Source organism: Falco biarmicus, chromosome 5 (assembly GCF_023638135.1).
Source record: "Falco biarmicus isolate bFalBia1 chromosome 5, bFalBia1.pri, whole genome shotgun sequence".
Taxonomy (NCBI): domain Eukaryota; kingdom Metazoa; phylum Chordata; class Aves; order Falconiformes; family Falconidae; genus Falco; species Falco biarmicus.
Genome location: NC_079292.1, coordinates 28,318,770 through 28,341,146, shown reverse-complemented (window position 1 = coordinate 28,341,146; position 22,377 = coordinate 28,318,770). Strand labels below are relative to the sequence as shown.

General features: G+C 47.6%; 1 protein-coding gene across 1 annotated transcript in view; it reads right to left on the bottom strand.

Annotated features, from left to right (window-relative positions):
- Positions 1–21,242, bottom strand: part of SFMBT2 (Scm like with four mbt domains 2) — a 122,634-nt gene extending 101,392 nt beyond the window's left edge. The window contains exons 1-3 of the mRNA XM_056340212.1: positions 21,118–21,242; positions 7,675–7,844; positions 709–803 (exon numbers count right to left, since the gene is read on the bottom strand). Of these exons, the coding sequence (XP_056196187.1) occupies positions 709–803; positions 7,675–7,780 (201 nt within the window). The 5' untranslated portion in view covers positions 7,781–7,844; positions 21,118–21,242. The remainder of the gene's footprint in view (positions 1–708; positions 804–7,674; positions 7,845–21,117) is intronic.
- Between the last annotated feature and the right edge of the window lie 1,135 nt (positions 21,243–22,377).

Here is a 22,377-nt window from a genome sequence, read left to right as displayed (position 1 = left end):
ATGGGCTCTGCTTGGAGACAGTCCTTTCTTCAAAGCATGTTCCAATATTCTTCACCAGTAGAGACTTCAAAGACTTCAAATGCTACTTGTGCTAACACAGACCAGAGCCACAGACCATGCTGTAACTACCACAGCTGTCTAGGTGATCCATGTTCACCCAGAAGAAGCATCACCTGCCAAAGTACTTGGTTTTCATGCTTCTGAGATAGCATCTCCAGGCAGGAGGCTGACAGATGGTTTCCTGTGGGCCATGCTGCACTCTAGTGCCGAGTGACCCCACTAGTCAGTAAACCAAGCATTAAGAAGACAGCTTCGGAGAAATGAGATACTCTTGCAAGATCAATCTCTACAGGTTGGGATGGACAACAGTGAATAAAGAAAGAGAAGGAAAAATAGATAAGGGGGGGTGGGGGGGAAGAGGGCATTAAAAGCAAAAGAAGAGCAATACAAGACCTCAACAATGGAAAATTTGAGTCAAAGGCAGAAGATAAGGAAGCGGCATAAACATGGCGCTCTGAGCTGTGCCTGCAAACACACCGAGTCCGCCTCACACCAGCTGGGGGGCTATTCCCACGAGGGCTGTCACATGCATGGAGGGGTGATTTCTCCTGAGAATCGTCAGACCCCCATCTCAGTTCTCCAGGGACCCCCTGAAAACCAGAAGAGGGAACACGCGCAACACCGGCAAGGCTCAGAGCGAGCACGTACGTGTTTGAAGGAGGTGTGGGGAGCAGCGCTGGCTCCTGTTTCCTCCAGGAACTCGTCCCAGTTGAAGTCTGCATCCTCAATGCTGGAGCCGTCATCTGTTCAAAAGCAAAAAAAAAAAAAAAAAAAAGGAAAGAAAGAAAAGCAGCCTAAAACACATCCAAAGAAGGCAAAAGTTGTGTCAAAGAGTTCAGGATGACAATAGCAACCAGTTTAAACATCAACACCAGGGAAAACAGAAAGCTTGGTTTCTTGGTTTAAAAATCTGTGCTGGTGATCGGCTCTTACCACACATCCAGCAGACTTTGGGACTTGAGCAGCCAACAGTTTTGAGACCAGAAATGACTCTGCTTTCCTGGCAGCAGGGGAACAAGCCCATCATACTGCAACAGGCACTTATGCTCTTGCACTTTGTATTTGTATTTGAGGACTCTCTGCAAGGGAGGTGGCTGCCTGTCCACTGTCACAAGGGCACAATGGCCTTGCTCATGCCCCAGAAGTGGGTCACCCAGCACCGTTAATTACAGCACTGTCCTAGTGATAACAGTAGAAGCTGCTTCTGTTGGCTGAGCAGTGTGTAGAGCAAACACCCAGACCCTTGGGCTGGGGAGCCCCATTTTCGATCCTGCCACCATTTCTCCCCTTCATCAGTATCCCTCCACCCAGACATCTCAGCTGAGGCCGCCATGCCTTCCTCTCCCAAGACTGAAGTTGCTTTCCCCCAAACCTCCCAGCACCCCTCACCAGACCACCTCTGCCTTCCTGCTCTCCGCGCTCCTCCGTGCCCCATTTCAGATCCAGGGCTCTGCATCCTGCCTCTCCCAGCCACACTCCTGCCCCACACGATCCCTCCCCATAGCGAAGGACTTGACATGACTGCTCTTTTATTTGTTTCTTTTTATAACAGCACTGAGTAGAGCAGAGCTGAGGCCTCAAACCCTTGCTGAAACACACACAGCAATAATTAAAAATAAATCTTCTTTCACTTACAGAAAATCAGCCAAATCTGATTGTTTTCATTTTGTTCCCAAGCAATCTCGCAAAGCCAGTTTCAGCCCCAGAGCAAAAATATTTACAGTCTAGCAACAAGCTCTTTGCAACAGGCATTTATCAGGCAAACTCTGCAAGACCCTTACCTGCCCAAACATTCATCAGCATGGTCATGATGTAATTAAAGTGACTCATGACAAACTGAATTAAGAAACCTCCCCCGACAGTTTTATGAAGAAAACGGCAGGGTTAATTTATTGCAATTATTGCTACAGGTCTCCATTTTTCAGGACCAGAAAATTATGCTGTGCAATGGGAATCTCTCATTATTAAAAGGGGAAGACACAGGTTTTATTTGCTGCCTATGGAGCCAGACATACATAAACGAGGGGGGAAAAGTGCATCAGAAGAGGGTTTTTGAGATAGAGCTGGTGGAGGCTAAAGACCTGTCTGGGAGTTCAAAAAGGAGCACTTTGCACACTGCTGCATCCAGTCTAAGGTCTGATTCCTTGCCTCAAACTCAAATAACCTGTCTAAATATGAAGATGTAAATTGATATTTACTCCCACGATGACTTTTCAACTCAGCAAGACAAGAAAAAAACCCAAGCCCATGATTACAACCTGAAAACAGAATAATTCAATGTAGAATAAGGGACGGACTTTGTTTTGTTTCTTGCCATCACTGCAAAAACCTCCAGGCATAGAAACTGGTTCTGCTTGAGATATCTGACCCAAAATGAGGGGTTTGTTCATTCTTGACTGAAAGATAAACCACAGCTTAAATCACAAGGTAGGAGCTTGGTGCAAAAAATGCCAAGAGTTTCTCTCAAGTATATCACGCAGGCAAGCAACTTAGATGATCAGGGAAATTTTTCAGCCTTAATGTCTGCCACCCTGTAGAGTTAATGTTTCAGAGAAGAGCCAGGTCCAGAGATTTCAAAGGGTGAGTCTCTAAAATAAAGCATGTTAGTCCATCAGTAGATGGGCAGATACGGTTATCCATCCCTGGCTTAAAATTGCTCTGATGCTTAAGATCTTTTTACCCTGGGGCACAACCAATCTCTATCCCACTAGAAGTCAGAAGCATCTGACAAGAAAAGCTAGAAGTGCATCCCCTCTGCCTGGCTTCTCCCTACTTCTGCATCCATCTGCGCTTGTGGCATTGGGACAGGCTGCTCAGCAATCCCAAGAACATCTTCATTTCAGGACACCTGCCACGGACAGGACATTTCCAGGTCAGCCCTGGGCTCTCTTCTCTTCTGCTCATGTACTTCCATCTCAGAGCGTGACCCATTTCCCTCAGCCCATGATGCCCTCTGTACATTCCCAGTTTTTATTCCTGCTTTTTGCCGTAACCTGCTGGGTGACTGCAGGCAAGCATCTCCTTTTCTCCAGCCTTCCTTGGTAGTCTGATGGGAAGGGGCCATTCCACAGAGCAGTGGAAGCAGAGATTTTTAGGCAGTTCAGTATATACCCTCCAGCCCTTGCAGTGAGCAATGCCTCCAGGGTGGCAAAATCTTCTCCAGAATTTGGCAGCAGCACGTTAATTATGTTAGCATTGCAGATGATGCTAATTATGGATGCAACAAGTCCTCCTGTACTTCGTAACCGTATCACCCGTGACCTATTCTGCCACATGGCAACACGGAGAGACTCACCAGCAGGCTCGTTCACATGCAGTTCAGCAAAACTCACAACAGCACCTGCCTAAAGAAATATCACCCGCATCTCTCCGATCTAAACCCAAAGCAGAGAAGCTTCAAGACACCAGGAGGAGGCAGCGTGCCAACTGCAGCCTTCCCTCCCTGTCAGTTCATTTCTCTCTGACACACCGTAAGTTTCACTCGTCTGCCGTGTTTTATCTGTGGACTTTATCAGGAAATTACTTTTACAAGGTCTGTAAAAATAATGTCAGAGTACTCATTTATCACAGCATCAGTGTTTTATTTTTCTTCGTTTTATCACAAAGGATTCTGAAGGGACTCTAAGTTTCTGAAATGTTTTCTCAATGGACTTTGTTCCCTCTAGAAATCTGGCAGAGGGGCATCCGAAGCAGAGGCAGTGTCGCCCAGGGATGAGAGCAGCCCAAGGGACCCAACCCCATCCACATATGTAACGGGACTGTGCACAAACTCTCTCACTCATCAGGAAAGCCCTACTGTTGAGCAGCAGAGGCCACCTCTTCCCATCTTCTCCCAACTGGTGCCTGGAGGTCCCCCAATTAAAAGGCAGAGAAATTCAAAGGCTCTTAATATACGCCAAGGAAGACTGTGTCCGCTTCAGGAGCGGTTATTGCAAAGCCAATCTGCTCGCCACTCCACAAGCCATGTGCTCCAAGAAAGCCCTGGCTCTGCCGGAGAGCTGCAAAACCCCAGGTGCCAACATTTCACAGAGTATCCTGCGAGATGATAAATTTGGCATTAGGCCTATTTTACATATCAGCTCCCTTTCCAATTACTGCTCCTTAGCCCCGGTGCTCGCTCTTAACGAAAGAGTCAAGGCTGGGTAGCCTACACTACAGTAATGTACAAACAAGCCCAGGATGGCAAATAAAATCAACAAGTCATCATCTGTGAGCCTCTCAACGGCTTTAAAGTGCTCATGCACTGACACTATAAAAACACAACTGTTCCAGCTGTTCACAGCCCCCTGGGATGTTTGGCTGTGGGAAATAAAGGGGAGAGAAGACCCAAAACCTGTGGTTCCAGAAACACTGATTTTTCCCAGGCTTCACTGAAGGAGCACGTATTTGTGGCAAATTGCTCAGCCATCTTATTTACCATGAGCAGACTTTTTGAGTGAATAGAGAACTGAAATGCTTTAGCAGTTAACATACCAAGCAAGGCAGAGGAGTGAACCTGATTAAACACAAACCTCCAGCACTGCCCTGGGAAAGTCACCCAGATCCATATCCCCAAAGACATTTAGGCACCACAGGCCACTTCTTCTCATTCCAAACCCAGTATCTATGGTTGTCCAACCGGATTTCATCCTAGAGGCTTCTGTCTCTCTTCCATAGATATAAACAGATCTAACGGTGACTAGATCAGCCTGCAGATGTCCACTCTGGAAATGTCTGAATTGGAGGACATGAATCCCACCGCGAGAGAGGGGTCTGCATCATATAAGCAACAAGGATTGAGGTGTTCCCCTCTGCTCCAGCTAGGGCTGATTTTCTTTATCCTCAGTGGGAAGCAACATGCAGCTCGAGATGGCAACTCAACTCAAAGGCAACCTGGCACCTGTGTTAAAATGGGTCTGGAGCTGTATCCTTCTCCACTGCTGATACAAGCAGCACCAGATGACTAGGTTTTGTAAGGTGTTTTAAGACACCTCAGCTCCAGATTCAGATGTTTAACTCTAGAGTACCCTCAGGAGCCATCTCTATGAGTTGCACTATAGAAGGGAGGCTCCTTCTTTTTCATATCTACGGGAGAACCCAGGGCAGTATTTATGTTCTTACCTACAGTAACATAGGAGTGTCTTGCTTCCTTTAGGTGGGATGAATCCAGGTTTCTCATCACAAGCCCTCCATACCTACACATCCTCCCCTTAACAGAGACAGTACACTTTGCCTCCTCCTGGATGCCTAGAGACGTCCATTAGATGAGGGCAGCCATGTGTGATGCATCCCCCCATTTAAGTTCCTATCACGCAACTATTTTTGGTTCAGCAGTTTCCTTGAGACAAACATCATTTCTAAGCAGTAGGCTGCATCTTTCTTCTGTAAGCATGTCTAGTTCCCCTTTGAAGCCATCTGAAACAATCAGAACCACTGCACATACCATGGGGAAAAAACAAAACTTTGGCTGAGCTAACAACCCCACAGCACAGGAAAGTTTCCACCTCCCTGTTTCCCATCTAACATGCCGAACTTAAGAGCCCAATTGAACCTACAAGCATCATGGCAAGACCAAGTGGACTACCCTATATCTCAAACACGTTTTCAGTGCAACACAGCCAGTTTGCATTTTTTATAGGACATTCCTCTCATTTTTCTCTACCCCTGCTGACCTGATCTCTTAAAAGCTCACCTGCATTTCCATCTCCACTGCACAAGCATGATTCAGTTGCTTGCTAAGAGCTGCCCAAGTGGGCACTGGCAACCTACTGCCAAATGTGCCACTTGTTTATTATCTTCACAGCAGAAGTTGTAGAAGATGGTTGCATTGCTCAAGGGGCTGTGCAAAACAGCCCATCCTTCCCCTAAAAATCTTACAGAGTCACCTCAAGGACCACAGCCCATAGTTTCACTGGCATGGTCTTACATTGCTGTGAGTCTTCGCCTCAACTCATTAGTGAATGCGGCAAAGATTCAAAGGCCGGTCACAGCTTTCCAATGGGTGGTGTCCAGGGAAACAAGAAAATCACTGAGCCACTACAAGAAGTGAAGAAATGAAAGGCTGGGTGCCCAAAGTTCTGAGGTGCTGAGGGAGGAACAGCAAAACAAGGACCAGAGACACGGCTTTGCAAAAGACTTCAGCAGAGTACTGACCAATAAAAGCACAAACAGCACCATGGGAGAGAAAAGATGCAAAAGACACTAAAGGCAAAGTATGCAGAGTTTTTAAGCAGTCACCCCAACACTGCTACTGGTTGCATTCAAGTAGTGTTGAATCAGTGATTCACCACTGGTGAGGGCACCTATTTTCAGGGAAGGAGACTTTAGGCAGCCCTTTAGGAGGTCCACCTGCAAGCACGGCCTTTCATATACCACTCACCTCTCAGGATCCTCCTGCAAAGAACAGCTCTCACAGAAATGCAAGTGAGTTCTGGAAAAGCGTTCAAGCACACGAGCACCAACACAAGCACCACAATGCAACACCGAATGCTTTAGTACAGATTAACTGACTGACAGCTCAGTGTTGTTCTCCACAAGTTCATCAGTTGAGCTCTCCCATGCAAACACAGACCAAGGATGAAGTTACAAGTTATAGCTGAACCAAATTAACAATTCATTATTATGTTTTTTATTAATTTCTTTTTTCTATATATAATACTATATAATTAATATATTAAATTATAATAGTCCCATAAAATGGGACCTGGGAGAGGTCCCATTCCCACCAGCATGTGCTCTGGAACTTCTTCCAGCCAGTTCAACTCACAAAGCTAGCAGATAATTTTTAATTAATAAGCTTTCTTTTTTCTAGATTGTTTACCTTTCTGCTGGGTTAGTGAGTAGACTGACTCAGCCCAGGGTGTGGTAGGTGACAGAAGGGGTGCAAGAGAAGATGAGGTATAAAGAGGGATCTCCCATTTTGGCATCAGAAAGAAAGTAGATTGGGTCTAGCCATATATGCAACTTCACCACGAGACACAGTCTCCTCCTGTTAAGGCTAGATATGGGAAGTTAAAGCACCCAATTCCAGCAGAAGACACCAGAAACTAGCACTTACTCTTCTGTATCTACCATGATGATCCCCAAATTTAGCACCGTGACCTCCCACCTTTAGGTGCCCATCCCAGAGCATTACAGAGCATCCGGCGATACCCGTGAGCACAAGGACAACATGCAACCAGCTCTCCACCAGCTGCTCTAATGTTTGCGAAGCCCTCTCATCTGAAGCACTCTAAAAAACTGTGAAGGAAATGAGGGTGAAGGTCAAAACAAACAAGAAATGCTGTGATTTCTGAACGTTCATTTCCTCTCTTTAACCACTTCAACAAATGAAAAAAAGCGTGGGGAAACTGGAAGAACACAGTGTGATGTCCTGGAAAAAGTTTTCTGTTGCTTTTTGTTTAAATTTTGCATAGCTGCTCTACACCATAGAAGAGATCCAGAAAAAGGAAAGCTCAAACTTCCCAACCCATCAAGCGTGGGAAACTGTCTAATCCTCAAGACTCAAAAAAGGCCTTCCAGGTGTACAACCATTTCCAATGCTCCCCTGGCAATGTGGCTGTCTCTACCTCCAACAGAGATGGGTTGGAGGGCCGTCACAGTGAAGACAACCCATGGGGGTGAAGGAGAGCTCACCTGAATCAAACTGCTCCCTGCTGCCGTTGGCCGGGCTCTGGCCCTTCTCTGGGGAGAGATGCTGGGTCTCTCGCATGGTGGCGATGAAAGACGCCCTTGTCTCCATGGTTCAGAGGAAGAGGCCTTGCCTTCCTAATTCATCCTGCAGCAGGGAGCGCCTAGAGGACAAGCTAAAAGAAAACGAAAAAAACAATGAGTGATTTGTTCTACTGACACCAGCCCATTCCCTCAGCCTTTCCTTTTTTTTTTTTTAATTGGAAATATTTTTTTTTATTACTTAAAGGTTTTGAAGTTATCCCATGTTGACTGCAACCCTTCGATCTTGCTCTCTCCTCCAAGATGAAGCTAGAGTTGGATAAGGAACCACAACGAAGTAGCAATAATATCGTAACAGCCATAATAACAACAATGAAGATAATGAGGCAATAAGCAGCACCCACAGGATTGGCATTGCAAAGTTCAGTCCAGCTACCTGTACCGCCAGCAGAGAGGGAAGGACCAGCCCATAAAGTGGCACAACCGATGCCCCCAAAAAAAAAACCAAAAAAAAAACCAAAAGGAAAAAAAAGAAAACAAAAGGCAGGAAGGGCCAATCCAACTGTCCTCCCGCAAGTCCAGCCCTTGACTTCTAACTTCTTGATGGCTAACACTGCATGAGATACATCTCACTCCAGAAATACTCAAATTTCCAAAGCGGGAATATTTGTGATCATGAAACGGAGGGAACACTGAAGGGAAAAATCCTTGGGAGAGACTGGAGTAACTAGAAAATAAAGTTCAGCATGCAAAATGCAGATACCCTAGTGAAATAGCACTGGCTGCAACTCTTTTTTGAATGAAGACTGACCTAAGGTAACTGCACCAGTTAGTGCCATGCAGGGTAGCAAAGATTAACTAAGGAGGAGATTCTTCTCGAAGGAATGACCACAGTAAATACAAAGTGGAATAAAAACACACAGAGATGAAAAATGATATGAGGAAGGGACTACAGACCGACTAGATCTTGAACCAGACACCAGACTAAATGAGAACCGTATTTCTAGCTACAGTAAGCCACCAGACAAGCAATACCCAGAGAGACACCTTTAGGAGTAGATTAAAAAGAACTCCAAAGTGAGCTTTTCAGTAAAACCCTCTGAGATGGTGATGAATTACAAGGTGTCAAAGGAGGACTGAAAAAGAGAAACCAAGAGCTCAGGTTATGAGCACAGAGGGAACGAGCTATTCACACAAGATATGCTAAAGCAAAGACAGATGGTACAGAAAGCGTATGTCCAGAATATACCATGTGGAGGACTGGTCCTGCTTATTAGTGGATGCCTCCAATGCATGCATGACAGAGAGGATGACGCTGGCAGCACCACACAAAATGCTCTGCAAGAAGAGTGACTAAAAGTAGGGAAAAAGTTTACTGCCAGAGATCGGGCAACGCAGGAGATAATAAGGTTGTAAAAATACTATGGGATTTTTTCAACTTTTACTACTCAGGAGGCATATTCAGGAAGACCAGACATGGTGGCTATAAAACAGAAAGAGGGAGAGTGTTCTGTCATAGGTTCCTCGTTCCCACTTTTTAAGGCTGTTCCAATGAAAACTGCGAGGAAGAAATGGACACGCATGAGCAGTCATAGGAGGAACTGACCCAGATGGGGAGCATGTCAAATGTAGACGTTATATCCATGAACTGAACCATGGTGGGATGCTCTGCTAGAGTGATCACAACTGTGTTGTGGTGACTGCAATTAAACCATGGCTGTTTCACAAAGCATTATTGGTAGAAGCAAATTACCAAGGCAAGTGATACAACCCACAGCTGAAGCTTGTCTGGGCAGTTAGACCCCCATCAGCAATTTGTGTTCCCCACCCCAAAGGAACCTGCTAATGAAAGAGAAAAAAAGTGTTTTTAAAAGAGGAGACCGTAAACCAACTCAGAGCAATATGCTTGCTGGTCTCTTTGCAAAGTGCTTAGTATACTTTGAGCACTCCATAAATAATAATGATCACTTCCCCACTGCGATGGCCACTACAGCACTTCATCTTTATTCTTTGTTGACATGAGACTTGCTAATGAATTAAGTGTATTATATACTATGTGTATTTTGAGTGCAGCTAACCTCAGAACATATATATCACTCATCCCTAGTGTATATTAAGTTTCAATTAACTATGAAACTAGAAGCAATCAGTCTATTGAAAGTCAAAAACCACTTCTCCTCTGGTAGAGAATACTTCCGTAAATATCATTAATAATAAATTCGTTAAGTATCAGGATTTTACATCAAGCTTGTTAACTTGTGAGAGGAGGGGAGGAGTCAGCTGAAGCTAACCCTTGCATGGATTCAGCTATTTTCGTTTTTGCCTAGGACTAGACAATGATGTCTACTGAAAAAAAAAAATTCAGAGGATGGAGAGAAACAGAGAGATCAATTTAAACACAACAAATCAATCACTTCAAACAGAACTCGGTGGTAACAACATAAATACCAAGAGGAAAGATAAACCTCCTGGTAGCGTAGTTAAATCTTGTGATGCTCCTATGATGATAGGACAAAGTTATGAGCTGATGAAAAGCTGAAAGTGCCCAATCAGACAATGAGAGTATTTGCTGCTTCTTGTGCAGTTCAAGCCCCAAATCTGCCACCAGACCCACGAGAAAGGCCTGTTTCCCCGTGTCAGGGAGTTTCCATCAGAAATGGAAAACAAATGGGAAAACCAACAGGAACCTGACAAAGGTGTCTGCAGCACAGCTGGGATCCATCTTCGGTGGCCACTTCTGCGGCTGGGCTTGAGCCACTTCGATTAAAAGGGGGCAATGCAGAACCTCTCAGCCAGGTTCAACAATGCCATCAATATTTTTGTTGGTCTAACTATTCACTCTAGCTATGCACAACTTACTGTTCTTGAAACGTCATGTCGAGAGCAACTGCATCCCAAGAAAAATGGATCTGTCAGAGGCCATAGCTTATCCTCTTATTTTGGGAATAACTAGTTTACCATTTACGGCAGGAGAGCATTTAAGTATTTTCTCAATACTATGTGACAACAAGACCACCTTTATGCAAACACCAGCTTCAAGATAGCTCTGAGCCGTGGTGTTGATACAACTAACTAGCAAAGAAAGCTGACATAGGGTATTAATTTTTCACTTCTTATTAATTGCTGCTAATTAACACTTCAAACAGAGTCCCCAGCCATACTGTTAACAGTAGCACAGCGACTGGCCTGCAATCATCAACATTAAACAAGCAGCACACACTACCGTGCTCCCATTTCTCTGCCAGGCTGAAGAAACGTGTGTCCACTGGAAGCCAAGTGAAGGACCACAAGCCACACTGCCAGCACGTAAACCATGGTGTGGGAGACAACAGCACAAGAGTCTCAAGGTGATACTACGCTAGGCAGGAACACAAAGGAAAATATTGTGAAATACATTTGAAAGAGGAGGGAAGGGGGAAAATTCCCTGGTTTCAGACCACTTGTTCATTGTTTCTGCACAGTGGTGGTTCAAACCCATCCAATTCTCCCCCCATCCAGCTCCCATTCCCCTAGTATTTAATTCAGATCCGGACTCTTAATTCACAGGCAGAAAAAGCCAGCCAATATCAAAAAGCACCTCTTTTATTTCCTCCTTCCCACGGCTGTCAGTCTCAGCCACACCATTATTTCAAACATGCTGCCTTGTCATCTGTATCAATATTGGCTCTTTGTGTAAGTGCCGGCATCAGCTTCCTCGCACCATTTCATATTTCCACCTCCTGCCGACTCCACCCGGCTTCTCCTTCCTTTGGAGTAAGCCCCTGGAGGGAGGGGTCTCACACACACAGACCCAGCACCCTAGGGCTCTCCCTTAGAGTTATCCCCAAGAAACTTATTTTCTCCCTCTAATATATGCTTGGTTAATTGGGACTGACATAAAAAAGGCAGGCTCCTGGAAGAGAGGATGCAAAAAAGATCCTACATCCTTGAAACCTTCTGCCTGGATAGTGCATCGGTTGTGCCAACTTAACGCTGAGTCCTGAGCAGTGGAGAAGTGGAAATCCCACTGCTTTCCTAACGACATGGCCCCTGCCTCCAAAATTCACTAACACCCATTGACTGGAGATGGTCGCACGTCTCGGTGAAGAGCCACTTGGTGAGAACAGCAGGGCCGCAATAAGGGCTGCCAGCACAACCCTGTGCCCCTCGTGAAGAGCCCCTACCAGGGACATGCCCCGTGGGAGGGTGAGTCCATGGGCAGCCCCAGGGCTCACTGTGTTTCCAGAGCTCAACCCTAGGTATGCTGGGATACAAGGAATCCACATCTCTTCTTCCAGCCAAGCTGGAGAGAAGCTGAACACGGCATGGCCCCAGCAGACTTTCTTGCTGTGAAAGTAAAGGCATCTGCTGATTTCACCCAGCCCCTTCAAAGCCAGGTACTACCATGTGCCATTTCATGTAGCCTTTACCATTTTCAAGCCTTCTGCAGGACCACAAATGAAAAAGCCACTGCAAAGAGATGAAGGGAACCGTTTGGGAAAAATGAGACCAGATCCACCTGCCTGAACAATTGGGAAACTCCAGCAATTGGTGCTGAGGCTCCCAGGGAATGAGACAGGACTGTGCTCAGACGTGCCCTGCCTCAACCCAACCCTGGAGCTGAGATGGTGACTCCAGTTGTCTCCTCTTCTGTTCTACTTCCAGAACACTTCATTTTTTAATGACCCCAACTAATGTCTCTCACCTGGCCACATGGCTTTACACCAGGTAAAATGGGGGCATCCAGGTCCGAGCAGATGGAGCAAAAGCCTAGGTAGGACACAGGTGATACCAGACCGGGTCCCAACTCCACTGATGACTTCACGTTGGGGTTTTCCAGCACAGCAAATCCCCATGAAACAGCACTACAAGAAATGATGCCCACCAATCCTACCCACCTCAGCTGGGATCTGCCTTACCTAGCCAACCATCTGCAGCTAACCGAAAGAAAGCATCTCCAAAGGATAATCAGTGTGGTCCAAGTTGGACACCGGAAATTCAGATGAGATGAACAACCCTCTGAGGATGCCTGTGCTTGCACAGCACCTGCTACAATTTCAGACATCCGAACGTGCCAGAAAACAAACTGAAGTGAGATGCTCAGATGCCATATGGTACCGGCCCTGTATGTGGAGCAGGGTGAAGGGTGACTCAGCCCCGTGGGACTAGATCTAGGATGCACTGCTGGCGGCAGCCTGCCACAATATTTACACACCCCTGAGCATCTGCACAATGGAAAAGGAGGCTCGTTTGGAAGGGCTATTGAAAACATCAAGGAACAGCTTTCACCTCCTAGAAAAAGAGCCTGTCTCTCTTCTCAGACAAAGTACCAGCTGGAAACCTCTTAAGGATTACTTCTTCCAAATTTCTGTCCTTTTTTTTAATTATTATTATTTATTTGAGAGCTTCCCTCACCAACTGTTTTCACTTATATCAAGTGACAACTTTTCTTTCATACTGAACACCCCACAGGATTTTACTAAGGGCAAACTACTGCTTTGCACAGCGCTGGGTTAGTTCAGATGTGCTCTGGGGTGGAAGAAACAAACCCCATCTAATCCGGGGAACTAGGAATGTTCTCAATATTCAAATATATAAAAAACAGCTGAGTGGGGAAAAAGTATAAAATCTATTTTCCACGTTCTTGGTAGATCAAAGAGGAAGGCTTGGGTTTAAACTGCAGGAGGGGACATTTGATTTGGGCGTGAGAAGAAATTGCTAATAATGAATCTGGTGAAGAAGTGGGACAGACTGTGGGAAGGGCACAGAGCCTTTATTTCTGGAGGGGTTAGGATGCTGATCTACCCAGAAACAGATCTTGGTACAGTTCATCCTGCCCTGGGGTAAGAGATGGTCTTTACAAGCCACGGAGGTTCCTCCCATGCCTCCTGCTCCAGCCACTCAACAGGGTTGATCCTTCTGCTCTTGAAGGCAAGCATCGGCACCATTTGTGCAGCAGCACAGAAAATAAATGACTAAGCCTGGATGGAAAATATGCAAAAATGGGAAAATACAGAACCATCAGAGCAGGGACGGTCGGGATTGTCCATCCTGAAGGGGAAGATGGACAGGAACCGAACTTCTCTGAAGATGCACAGCAGCAAAGAGATTAGGCGAGGTGGTGACAGCCCTCTGTAACTCAGCAGGTCCTTGCTCTCCTCTCCTCCTGCACCGGTGCCAAATGCCTCAAACTTCTTATGCCAACAGAGACAAACCTGTTTCACAAAGCAATTTTCTTATCCTCCCTACCTGGCATACCCCAGAGTCCAAGACACACACAGAGATAAATAGCAGTAAGATAAGGTAACAGAAAGTAAAATAAACCTAATTAGAGAAACTAACTTGTTTACAGCAAAAAGCCCTGCAGTATTAGGCAAGAAAAATCAACAACAAGAGAGAGACAGATGACAGGCAGGCACATAGACACGGGTACACATCCCCCTCTTAGCTGCCCTGTGGGTACATGTAACTGAAGGACCTAGAGCTGGACTTAAGCAAAAACCTGCCACAAACTTCACCGTGGACTAGATCAAACCTCCAAAATTAAGAGCGCTTTTTCATTAAATTTCCCTTCTCTTGAGCGAGCTGGATGTTTTATAACCAAGGGCTAGAAGGCACCACTGCCCTGCCTGGACCCCTGCCATCGCCCCTGCTAACACCGGGCATCCTCACCTTCAGCATCCCACAGAGCACATGCGCATGGCACGATACCACCCTCAGCACCCACATTTGCTGGCTGGGGGACCCTCCCAGACTCAGATGCCAACACCTAGATCCAGCCCCAAACCACCCCAGAGCCCTGCCACCAGCAGCCAGGCAAGGCGAGCGACTGCCTCTCCCTTGCCCCACGCCTGCACTACTGATGCTCACTCCAAGCAGCTGTAAAATCCCCTCCTGTCACAGCGCTGATATTTTCCATCCTCTTTCCATAGGTAGAAATGTCAGCGTAAGGTGTCAGGCCAGGGTGACTGAGGTCCCCATGTACTAATCCTTCTCATTTCCAGCTGTTCTGTTACCTACAAGATGGCTGTCACCTTCTCCATGTTTCAACAGGCAATTCCCACCATGCAGACCCACCTTGGTAAAGCACTTCTACCCATGCTAAGGACCCAACATACACCAACTACTTTGGGAACACAGCATATTTAAGATTAGGCATCTTCTAAAGCTCTTATCTGAATCAGGGCCATGAAAAACACCAACTCAATATCCGCAACCCCCTTTACAACAGGCAAAAAAAACTGCTGGGAGCAAGCTCAGCAGCAGCATGCTGCTGCAACTCCCTGTCTTCTCTCACCTCGGTGTTCGAAACAGAGCTGAAAGGAGGAAGCCTTTTAGATGGGTGACTTGAACACACACACGCAGCCACTTACCATCCCGCAACATCTCATCTGATGCTTATCATCTCAGAACGGCAGCCATGTGGATCAAAACAAATCAGTCAGACCCCCTGAACAGGACCAATCAGCCAAGCGATAGGAGTCATCCAGCAGGAAACACAAAACACTGTTTTCATGGACTTAATTTAGGGCCCAATCCAGAAATCCCTCATCAGCCAAAACTCCCATAGCCCAAGGCAATCAGTTCTGCCTTCTATGTTGTGATGCTTTGCAAGCAGGCAGAGCCGTTTTCCAATTAAAATAAAATAAAAAATTTAAAAAAAAACACAAGATGCAAACCAGAATCCAGGAAACATCTGCCATCTGATTCCAACACTTTTTAGGAAAAATGACATTTTAGGTCTTGGCGCTGTTTGGTTCATCGAAACAGCACAGCTGATCAGCATTTGGGCTTCATCCTACACACGCTTACATCTCTTTCAGTGCTCTACATCCAGAAGCAGCTTCACTGACGGGCAGGATCTGCCAACGCAAGGGGGGGGTGGGGTGGGGGGAAGAAAAAAAAAGAAAAAAAAAAAAAAGAAAAGATCCAGCCCTTGCAGCCATCTCGTGCCACCCCTTGGTACAACAGCAGGAAGAGGAGGACCCTTCCCTTCGCCAAGCACCTGTGAGGGCAGCCAGCAAGCAGATCCCTGCCAAGGTCTACCCAGAACCAAATTCCACAAGACACTAATTCAGAGCCCTGCAAGTCACATTTTCAGGGCTAATTCCACCCCGTCTCTCTAAGAAAAGCCAAATTGGATTCCCTTTCATTCCACAAGCGGCCTCTAAGAGATGCTATGGTGACCATGTGAGCTGCTCCAGGACCCCCAGGTTTAATGCCCCACCATCACCCACGCAATGGTGCACCACGGAGTCTGGTCTTCCGCCTGCACTGAGCTCCTACCCTGGACCTTCCTCAAAACACCTTCCAAGAAAGAGTTAAATATTATTTTTTTTTCTCCTTTCTTTAAAGGGGATTTTTAATGCATCCAGGAAAGCTATTGGTTCCCACCCAGAAGTCTCCGCAAGGGACTTAGAGCTCCTTTGACTTTAACGATCCTCAGCCCACAGTCACTGTGTCTGATCTGCGCTGCAGGGGCAATGATAATGCCACCTCCTGGATTTTAGTGGAGGGAATTTATCTTTCTTACCATGCAAATAAACGCAAAACTTTCCAATAACTTATATTCAAACTGGGTCTCAGGACTTCACCCAGGAAAACAGGGCTCCTTTGCACAAGCCACCCAATGATGTTAAGAGTATTAATCATGAAACCAAGAATCATGAGTAAAAGTAAAAATAGCAAGGATTCTGCATATACCTTTTTTTAAGCCTCACACCTACTCAGAAATGATCTCTGGGTCAGCTGTCAAGAACTGCTTGGGCAGGGTTTTTTTTTCTTTCTTTTTATTACTATTTAATTTTAGAACACACACTTCTGCTTCATAAAAACTGAGTAACTGTGAACACATTTTCCAAACCAGCCTTCTCAAAAATGCCTTGTTTAGGTCTTACCAAGGGCAATCTCAAAATAAAACTTTTTCAGGAGGTTTTTTAAATGTCTGTGACAGAGTCTTTGCTCGTATTTCTGCATACCCCTGTTCTGCAACCCAAACATTTTTATTAATCACTGTAGCAGTCACACCTGAATCACAGAAAATAAAGAGAAGTCGTCTGGCAAAAAACCCCACTGGACAGATTTGACTGGTTTCATCAGAGATGACTGTCATGCAAAGATCAACAGTTTCAAATGATGAGTTTTAAATATCGACAAGGTACCGACGGCTACTGTAATCCTAAAAAACCCCGCTCCCAGGGACCAGCACGTGACAGTGACAGAACAAACTCTGTATTTGTAAATAGCATCACTCTTAACAACAGCATTTCATTTTCAGCACTGACGACCCTGTTGCACCAGCTGATACATTCTGATGTGCTAATAATATTCACAGTAATGAAATACCTCTGACACCTCCATCGCCTTCAGGTCATCTAAAATGTGGACTCTGTGGCCACCACAGTAACTTCCTCTGTACACCTTCAGAAACACGCCTCTGACTCCTCTGCTCCAAGTTCTGCTCACTTGTCCCAGGTCTTGGAGCTTTCCACAACTCCTTTGTCACTTGGACAGAGTCAGGGACCAGCCATAACCATCAACCACCACCACCCTTGAAAAGCCCCTCGGCCGCTCCCCATACCTCCCCTACCCCACACCAACATGAGTTTAGCCAGCAAAAGAACAAATAAGACACCATCTTCCTGTCCTGCCCTTCCAGGGCATCCTTCCATGTCCTGTCCTTCAGCAAGGTAATGTCACATCCCCTCACTGATGCTCTTGTATCAGGCCAGCATCCCCATGCCTGTGGAAGGCCAGAAACAGTGACTCAAAATACAAGTATGTACTTCATGGACCAGCAGCACACTCAGCACAGCACAAGCCAAGAGTGGGGGAAAAGCATCCCCAGTCTAAAGAGTTGACGGTTGTGTTTATTCTACTCCTAGTAACACTACCATAAAGTTCTAATAAATGCTTCATTAAAAAGTCAACTGTCTGTCCAGCCAGCCAATTATCACTCATAATCACAGCTAAGTAACTATATACTGTCTTCTACAGATGTTCTTACATCTGTGTGAAACATGCTCTCCACCTCTGCAACATCCTTCTAACATCTGCTGAGTATCTGTAAATGTTTTCTCAATATGTAAATGAAATGATACTGTCTTGCTTATAATGCATCCACTGTCCCACTACCCCATATGCCCCCTTAAACATTAAAAAGGTATTTCTGTGTTCTTTACAATGTACTAGTCTCTTGATAGCTCTTTGTCGTATCTATTTAAATGGCTTTTAGATTTTCACTTAGTAACAGATTACACCAAGCCTCCATCTTATCACAGGAGTTATTAGGACCTAATCCTTTATAAGCACTAAAGTTATTAGACTTGTGAGAATATTTTCTTCCCTTCTAAATGATCTGTTGGAGAGAGAAGAAAAATAAAAAAAAAAAAAAAAAGAAAAAAAGAAAAAAAAAAGCCACTTGCATCCCTACTCACCCAGGCAAGGGTCCCAAGCCCAGAGAGAAAACCTGCCTCACGTGCTCCTCCTCTGCCCCCAGCAAAGGCAATCAAATCTGTTTGTACCTGAAGACTTCTTGGGACAAAAAACAAATTGCACTAAATCCTGGCCAGCATCCCCCTGCCACGGCAGGAAAAAAGTCCTCAGAGGAGGTTTGCCCAGTGTGACCCCAGCTAACCCTAACGTGACCTCGCCGGTGCTGCAGGAGGGGTGTGGGGTGTGCACAGGCTGCGTGCTGAGACAGGACCCCCCCTCTCTGAGGGAAAGAGGCAAAGATGGGGGGAGCAAAGCAGTCCCATACATACAGCCCCTTTGGCTGATGTGGGTGTCCCCAGGCTGGTAAAAAGCCAACAAGGGCAGGGGGTGGGGGGTCACCCCACCTTGGGTGGGGTGTTGGTTGCAGAGCACCAAAGAGTCAACGCTGATGCGAAGCGAGGTGTGCCTGTCAGCAAGTGCCGTCTGCAAGGGAAGAGCCATTTGGGGCTGATTTTTCCATTTTCACACAGATCCCTCCAAGGCACAGGGAAAAAAAGTGAGGCGAGAGAAGAGGGGTGATCACCCAAGTACAGAGGGATCTCCCGAGACCCTTGCACTCCCCTTTCCGCCCCCCCCCCCCCCCCCCACGTCCACAACACACAAGCAAAGTTGCTTCTCTGCTCAGACACCAGGTCACCCTGCTACATTTTCTTCCTCAGAGCACCAGGGGCACAAACTGATTTAAAAAGCTGTCCTGTCCAAGGGACAGCAAACTTGGGGATGGACAGGTGCCTGAGGGGTGGAGGGGGAAGCTAGCTTCCCAACTTCACAACGTCTCCATCCCTTCCCGCCCCACAGAAAATCCCACAGGCTGGCACCATTCCACTGCAGTTTTGCCACCCAAGTGCCACCACTGTGTGACAGCTACCTTCCAAGCTGCTCTACTTATAATTAATGCTGTTTTCTGCTGTTCTGATAAGAAATCACAATCCTCCCACACAGCACCTTCTCCTCTGCCCCACCACCACCACCACCCCCTGCAATGTGAGCAGGAAAGCTTGGTCCTGGCAGGGGCTGGGGAAAGGTGGGGGATAACGGGGTGGGAAGATGGAGCAGAGCCCTTTTGGAAGGGGAAACATCAACCTGCGTGACAAGGCATGCAAGCAAGCATCTTCAACCACACCTGCTAAATCAAAGCATGGTGGGTTGCTGGAAAGCAGCTCCAAGAGGTGCAGGGGAATGGGCAGGCAGATCAGCTCTCTTCTCCCCCCCCCCCAGCTCCCAGGATCCTCCCTGGCTCCTCCATCCCCACCCAGGCACTGACAGCCCCCGATGCTGGAGCATCCCATCTCCTCCCACGGCTGGGAAACACAGATGCTCCAAAGTTAACATCTTGCAACCACAACGAAACGATCCCAGAACAGCAGCAACGAAGTGCCCTCTGCACGGGAACAAGGAAGCTTCTCCTGCCTCTGAGGCAGCCTCGCTCCTCCGCTCCCCTGGAAAACACATTTGCAAAAGCGGCTGGGAAGGGCACAAACTCCCTGAAAACTCCTGGCAAACTCTCAGTCGCTCGCTTTGCAAAAGCTGTGACTCGCCTCCATCATCGTGGGCTTTTTAGGGTATCTCTGCAAAAAGAAGACGCTCGCGGCAGCACGCACTGGTAAAGTCACTTGTTTGGCAGCCCCAATTTCCCTGCGTAGCAATTTCAGAGCGTTTTTGCTAAACAAGAAGGGGAAAAAAAAAAAAAAAAACCAAACCACATCCCCAGCTGACTACACTGAGGCGAGCAGGGAAAGGCTTGACAGCTCCAACAGAACATCTCAAGTCCACCACATCTCTACTGTTAATGCAAAGAAAAAAAAAAAATCATCGCTGTGTCTCTCGACATTTTTTTTTTTTTTTGCTCTTTTTTTCTCACGGCATGTCTGCAATTTTGGCAAAGGCAAATCGGCCGGGCTCCCAAGTCTGCGTGCCCCTTTCCGAGGTTTCTTCCCAGCACACACAAATGCCCTACACTTTTCCCACCACTGAGTCCTGCTAGGGGGGTGGGGGGGACCCCGAGGACATATCCCATCCTCTCCCCTCCGCATTTAATTCACCAGCGCACCTCCCTGAGCAACAAAAGAGAGTTGAACCGAACGTGCGGCACCTCGCCTTCCCTCTTTTTCTCCTCTCAAAATGTTTATTTTCAGTTTTTTAAAAGACACCTTAACCCGCCATGTTGAACTGACAAGCTTTATAAATATTCATTTACCGCAGTTCGGGAGCGCTACGGGAAAATATGTATAGATCAGGGCTGCACATTTTGGCACAGCTGATTGCTTTCTTTTCTCCCCCCCGCTTTTTGCAGCAGTTTTTTTTTTCCTCTCTCCCTGCAGATTCAGAAGAAACCCACCCGCACAACCAAAATAACTCTTTTCGAGACATGCATCAGCCTAGTAAATTTGCAAGGCGGCCGCACAAGCTTTTTCTCAGGAAAGCACGAAAACACGGTCGATGTTACTTTAAAAAAAAAGGGGGGGGGGGGGTGGTAAAAGAAGAAAAAACAAGAAAATAAAAAAAGAAAGGACAGCGTCTAAAATACCATAGGCTGAGGTAAAAAGAAACCCCCGGGATGAGGTGCCCGGGCACGGCCAATGTGGCCGTTGTCCCCCGCGCCCTGCGCACGGGCGCAGCGCGGCGGAGCGGCGGCACCGAGCGGGGCAGCGAGTGCAGGTACCGGCCGCGCCGGGGGACCTGCCCCAGCCGCCCGCCAGCACTTCGTGACAACTCCACCGCGTCCTGCCCTCGGGAGGCGGGGGGGGGGGGAACCCACAGCCGGCGTTCCCCGCTCGAAAAAAAAAGACAAAAAAAAAAAAAATTTAATATAGGTTGGAAAGGGGAAAGGCACTCTCCATCCAAGCGGTGCAAAAGCCAATAAATAAAATAAAGGCAAACGCCAGCCGGGGCGGGCGGGGGGAGGGGGGAGGGCTGCCGGGCGCGGTGCCTTACCTGAGCAAGTTTGGCTTTTTTGGGGTGTTTTTTCTTTTTTTGTTCCCGCGCCTCAGCAGCGAGACCCCCGCGGTGCGCGGCGCTGCGCGGAGCCGACCCGTCCCTCTGCCCGCACTCGCGGCAGACTCATTCCAATATGGCATCCGCGCAGTGCGCATATGCCTGCCGCTCTTTTTAGGGCTTTTTTTTTTTTTTTTTTTTGCTTTTAGCAGCCAACTCCTTCAGCGACCTTTTCCAGCAGTTTCAAAGAAAAAAAAAAAAATCACGTACGCACCCCAACCACCATCGCCCCGAGTCCTGCGCGCTGCGCGTACGCGGAGCCTCCGCGCCCCGCCCCGTGCCTCCGCTGGGGAAATGCACTAAATAAGCGAGGGGAGGATTCCAATCCCCTCGGGGAAGCGATGCCGGGGTTTACGCAGCGCTGCGCGGTGCGGGGCAGGGCGCAGCGATCGGACGGTCCCGCTGGCCGCGCGTTAAACGCCGTCGAACAGCACCGAGCGTTTTACAGCACGGGCAAGCGGGGGGAGCTCTGCCCCGACCCCCTCCCCGCCGCTCTCCCTTCGTTTCGGTTCCTTCCCCTTATTTCGTGTCGCAAAGAAACTTCCAGGCAGGGAGATGGGCGAAGGGAAAGGAGAAACACCCCGCGGCCCCTCCAGCCCGCCCGGCCCCCGCCGCTCCGCCGCGCTCCTGCGCTACCTCTGTGCTCCCTCTTGCAGAGGATAGATCAAAACACATAAAAAAAAAAAAAAAAAAAATTAAAGCAGGGGAAGGCACACGGCAAGATGCAAAATCAACTGGTGCGCACCCTCCGCCCCGCCCGGCGCGCAGGCACACGCACAACTTTCAGTCGTTTGCTCCTTCGGTTATTTTCCGCTTATTTTCTGGTTATTTCTATATGTAACGGTCACAGGGGCTTCAGGGCGGGACTGGGCTGAAGGTCGGTGTGCGCGCTCTGCTGAGGGGGGCGGGGGGGGGGGGGGGGAGCGGCACGTACAGACACACTGCGGAGTTTTCGGATAATTTTTTTTTCTTTGGTTGGTTTTGGTTTTCTTTCGAGAAAATCAGCCCCGATGCAGGGCTGGAAAAGTCTGGCCAGGCACCACTGCCCCTGCCCCCGCCCCGCCGGTTCCTGCTCCGGCGGGGGGGGGGGGGGGGGGCGGGGGGGGGGGGCGGGCAGGAGAGCCCCCAGGGGCGGGATGGGGATGCAAGCCGCCTCTGCAGCCGGGGTTATCCGGGATGCTCCTAGCGGGAATGCCCGGC